This window comes from Protomyctophum bolini (genome assembly GCF_963924005.1).
Source record: "Protomyctophum bolini genome assembly, chromosome: 11".
Classification (NCBI taxonomy): Eukaryota; Metazoa; Chordata; class Actinopteri; order Myctophiformes; family Myctophidae; genus Protomyctophum; species Protomyctophum bolini.
In genome coordinates this window covers 11,882,430-11,887,429 of record NC_137872.1, presented here as the reverse complement: position 1 = coordinate 11,887,429, position 5,000 = coordinate 11,882,430, and the positions used below count along the sequence as shown (strand labels likewise).

Here is a 5,000-nt window from a genome sequence, read left to right as displayed (position 1 = left end):
GTGTGCGTGCGTGCGTGCGTGCCACGAGGATAGTAAAGTCAGAACTAGACAAGTGCTCGGAGCGCAGCAGGTCTCCGCCAGGCCGGGTTGCCCTTGCAGGGCAAGTCATAGCCAATTGGAAAGGAACATGGAAAATCTGACAGATGCAGGAGTAGTAGCAAAAGACGGGCGGGCGAACGGACGGGACAGAGGTGATAACATATAGTCTCCTGGTCCCCATGAACAAAATGGAAATTCTAATACTGTTTTTTTTTTTTTACAATCATTTATTTAAAAAATCACACCTGTGTGAACCGAGTGGTGCAACTCCCCTCTCTCCCCCCCCCCCCCCTTCCTCTCTCTCTCTCTCTCTCTCTCTCTCTCTCTCTCTCATTAGCAGGCAGAAGGCACAGCACTACCCCTCTCTCTGTTTTTGGCGCCTCCTACTGGTATTAATAAGTGACATACTCGTGCTCATGACCACTGATACATACATACATACATAGGTGTACACAGACATTGCTGGTTGTAGGAGTGGTTGCACCACTCAAAAACTATTCAGTTAAGGATTAGGGCTATAGGGTATGTTCCTGGGTAAGGGATAAGGCTTTTGATGTTAGAGTTGTGATTACTGTAGGACGGTCATGGATAGGTTACGCCAGCAGGTAAAATAGACCATTGATTGAACAGTTGGTTTCGATGTCCCCACAAAGTATAGTCCCTCTGTCTGTCTGTCTGTGTGTGTGTGTGTGTGTGTGTGTGTGTGTGTGTGTGTGTGTGTGTGTGTGTGTGTGTGTGTGTGTGTGTGTGTGTGTGTGTGTGTGTGTGTGTGTGTGTGTGTGTGTGTGTGTGTGTGTGTGTGTGTGTGTGTCTGTGTGTGCGTGCGTGCGTGCGTGCGTGCGTCCCAGGCAGTAGTGAGTTGAAGTTGGGACGACAGGTCCAAGTGCTTCACAAATGATCCTAATCTTTGTATGCGCCAGCAGCCACTCTGTCGTCCTACTGAGACATGTTAATAGGTAACGGGGAGCTTTTCATGTTTTCACACTCCCTCTCTCATCTCCTCTGCTTTCCCACCAGGTGACGAAGGGGACAACTTCTACGTGATTGACCAAGGAGAAGTGGACGTAAGTGCTCGACGAGGAGAGAGAGAGCGAGAGGGGGGAGGGGGGGGGGGGGGCTGCACGTACACCAATCCAGGCCACTTATTTTGTGTGTTAATTCTCAGGACAATTTACAATTCAGGCATTTGGCGACATACAATAAGCAAGGTGAACATCAACATCAAATGGCGTAGTGTAGTGCTTCAAACTATGAACCTATACAACATCAGTCTAAAAAAAGTGAAGTGAGGGGCGCTATATATACATCTTCTATGATGAAATTATCAGACAAAATAACGTACTTCCCGTCATTGTCAATGGTGTTTTTAATGTTTGTTTAAGGAAAAACAAACATTAAACCTGTCAACAATATATTATTATTGTTGAGGGAATTTATTGTCAGTGGGAATTCAATGTTTGTGTAGGACCAAGTTTGTTGACACACACCAAAAGCTAGACATAAAAAAGTATGTGTACATTAAAACTGTAGGATACCAGGTAAACAATGAACATATACTGTAGCATGAACATCTAAATAACCTTTGCATAAGTCTTCATGATGGTGGTCAAAACTAGGTCATGTGCTACAGGCTGAGGAGAAGGCACCAAAAGCACCGTACATGGTATTTCAAGACAGCGCTTCATAACCACACAAGAGTTACACCCCTAATGGAGCATTTTAGTTACATTCTGTACACTCTCAGACACTTCATTTTTTACTGTGTATCCCTATGTTCGACATTAGCTTACATAACGTTAGCACCGTTAGCTTACATAACGTTAGCACCGTCTCTACACCAACAATAACAACCACAGCTAACTTAAAAACAACAATTGACTGATTGCTAAAACCACACATAGCTGTCTAACGTACCACGCACTTCTAAATAATTCGTGATTCATTCTAATTGTTGTTATTGCAATTTCCGAGCTGCGTTCGCTTCCCGTGTTCGCGCGTCTTACTTGTACATATGGATAATTAGTGTGGACTTAAACTGTTTAGTTTTTAGTTGGGAGGAGGGGGGTGCTTGCCAGTACACATAAGCCCCAGCCCACGGTAAGAACATCTTTTGTCTTAGCGCTGTGTCCTAAAACACAGAGCGACAGAGTGAAGTGGAAGAGATTAAAAGAAAAAGGGGGATTGGCGGGAATTCCGACAGGAAGCGACCTTATCGTCTTACGACGGTTAGCGGCGAGGCGTCAGGTAAGAAGAGGAGAGATGATCTCTCGGTCAAGCGTGCAGCCAGAGAGGGCCTGTCCCGTCCGCGGGGAGAGGAAGAAAGAAAGACAGAGGGGAAGTGTCTCAGTCTCAGCCAGCAGAGATGGAGCCCTGATAGCAAGGCCACGTGAAAACAAGCAGCCTTCCACCCAGCGTCGCTCCAGCGTGGGGTCCCGTTGTTCTCAGTTGTCTCTTCAGATGTGCTGGAGATTAGAGACGGCCTCTTTCTAATGCTGTTAAAACGGTGGAGGGCTATGATTGTTTATACAAGTTGTTTGATCTCTCTCTCTCCTCCTCTCTCCCTCCCTCTGTGTGTCTCTCTCCCTCTATCCCTCCCTCTGTGTGTCTCTCTCTCTCTCTCCCTCTCTCCCTCCCTCTCTCTCTCTCTCTCTCTCTCTCTCTCTCTACCCCTGCTGTCTCCAGTATGACTCGAGTAGTTTTTAGTTTTAGCGTGATAAGAAGAAGTCTGATACTGTGCACTCGAACAATAGAAGCTTTTTAGACTGAGCTTTTTTTATCTGATTATGTATTCCTAGGATGTTATCTATGGCATGGGTTCTCAACCTGTGGGTAGCGACCCCTTGGGGGGGGGGGTCTCCAAATTTATTTTGGGGGGTCCCCAGATGATTTATTTATTTATTTTTTGCAACTGAATGGCTGGAAAATGGAAATTGAGAGTTTACATACAGTAGTACTGTATGTAAACACACAGTGCATGCATATGCTTTCCTTAATGATTATATCTGGTTTCAGTTATATACAGTACATGATGTATTTTCTCTATTGGGGGGTGGGGCGAAAGCGGGGCGGAAGCGGGGCGGGGGTCACGAGACATGGCCGTAGCATTTCCCGGGGGTCCCCAGCCAAAAACGTTGAGAACCCCTGGTCTATATGGTGCTTTAGTAACACACCGTTGTTAGACTGGGACCTCATGACCCAAATTGTCGAATTTTAGGGCTCATTTGACTCTCATTGTGCCAGGATAAAACATTTCCGCAAAGCCGGGGTTGGATGAGAGATTTCATTGTGAATGTTCTCAGAGGGTGCCAGGGCACTTTATTGTCATTCAGACTTTCGGCGTGTTCAGTGCGTTCCTATTTGGAAGTTCTGAGCACAGCTCTCTTGGAGCGCACAGAGCGTACAACAGACACCCATGAGACAGTTTGGTGAACCAAACAAGCCAACAAGCCAAAGTGACTCTGCAACTTGTTGCTGGCTAACAGGTGGCTTTAGCTCATACTGTGATATGAAACCATCACGTGTTGCACACTATCTTACATAATTATGGGAATGTTGTGCTGCCGCTGTCTGGAAGGGCCTCTACAACAGTAGAACGTTGTGCTGCCGCTGTCTGGAAGGGCCTCTACAACAGTAGAACGTTGTGCTGCCGCTGTCTGGAAGGTCCTCTACAACAGTAGAACGTTGTGCTGCCGCTGTCTGGAAGGGCCTCTACAACAGTAGAACGTTGTGCTGCCGCTGTCTGGAAGGGCCTCTACAACAGTAGAACGTTTTGCTGCCGCTGTCTGGAAGGGTGTCTACAACAGTAGAACGTTGTGCTGCCGCTGTCTGGAAGGGCCTCTACAACAGTAGAACGTTGTGCTGCCGTTGTCTGGAAGGGCCTCTACAACAGTAGAACGTTGTGCTGCCGCTGTCTGGAAGGGCCTCTACAACAGTAGAACGTTGTGCTGCCGCTGTCTGGAAGGGCCTCTACAACAGTAGAACGTTGTGCTGCCGCTGTCTGGAAGGGCCTCTACAACAGTAGAACGTTGTGCTGCCGCTGTCTGGAAGGGCCTCTAAAACAGTGGAAACTTTATTTTCGGTCACAAACGATGTTTCCGCTTACCTTCTCGACGCTGGCTAACCAATTTTCACTATTCACTATTAAGCAATTTTTGAGGGGTGCTAGTCCCTCCTATATCCAGCTTTTGGTGTGTGTCCAAAACGTCACAGTGTCTGAGCAAATAGAGAATAGTGTTTACGTCATGATGATGTGCGCCTCTCACTGTGTGATTAGTTTTGAGACACATGCAGGTATTTCGGGGCATGGCTGGATCGGCCATTCCTTCATGGGGTGACCAACACAGCTTATACCATTGGAACTGCATTAGGGAACGTTCACATTGTTACATTTTATGGAGATAGTTTTTTCGTCGTTCCACGATAATCACATTCTTTGAGGCACAGGCCTGAGTCTTCCAGCGTTCAAACAAGGGAATCACGTGACGTTGATCCCCTCCTCCTACAGTATATTCGCTCATACTCCTATACGTGACGTACTGTATGTGTAGAAGAAGAATCCTGACGGAGGGGGTTTACGAAAGCACGCCAAATAAGAACACCTGTATTCTCTCTCTCTCTCTCCCTCCCTCTCTCTCTGTCCCTATATAAAGCACCTCATCCTCATGTGTATTTGTGTGGTGTCATGTCGGAGGTGGTCCTTCTCTTCTCATTCCCCGGGGGACGTCGCCTTCACTCCGTCTGACACTGGAGAATGTCAGGCATCCCTCGCTACAGCCAAGACCCTGTCAGCTGCTCCACAACTCTCTCTCTCTCTCTCTCTTCATCTGTCTCTCACTCACTCACACCCTCCCCCACGCCTTTCTCCATCTTTCCCTTCCATCCCTGCATCCCTGTCAGCATCTCTCTCTCTCTCTCTCTCTCTCTCTCTCTCTCTCTCTCTCCCAGCCACGGCCCCAGACAGT

General features: G+C 47.4%; 1 protein-coding gene across 2 annotated transcripts in view; it reads left to right on the top strand.

Annotated features, from left to right (window-relative positions):
- The window catches only part of prkar1b (protein kinase, cAMP-dependent, regulatory, type I, beta), a 123,719-nt gene that overhangs the window by 83,144 nt on the left and 35,575 nt on the right, over positions 1-5,000 (top strand). For both annotated transcript variants that reach the window (XM_080775425.1, XM_080775426.1), the window contains one exon: positions 1,057-1,103. In XM_080775425.1, coding sequence (XP_080631551.1) covers positions 1,057-1,103 — 47 coding nt within the window. The remainder of the gene's footprint in view (positions 1-1,056; positions 1,104-5,000) is intronic.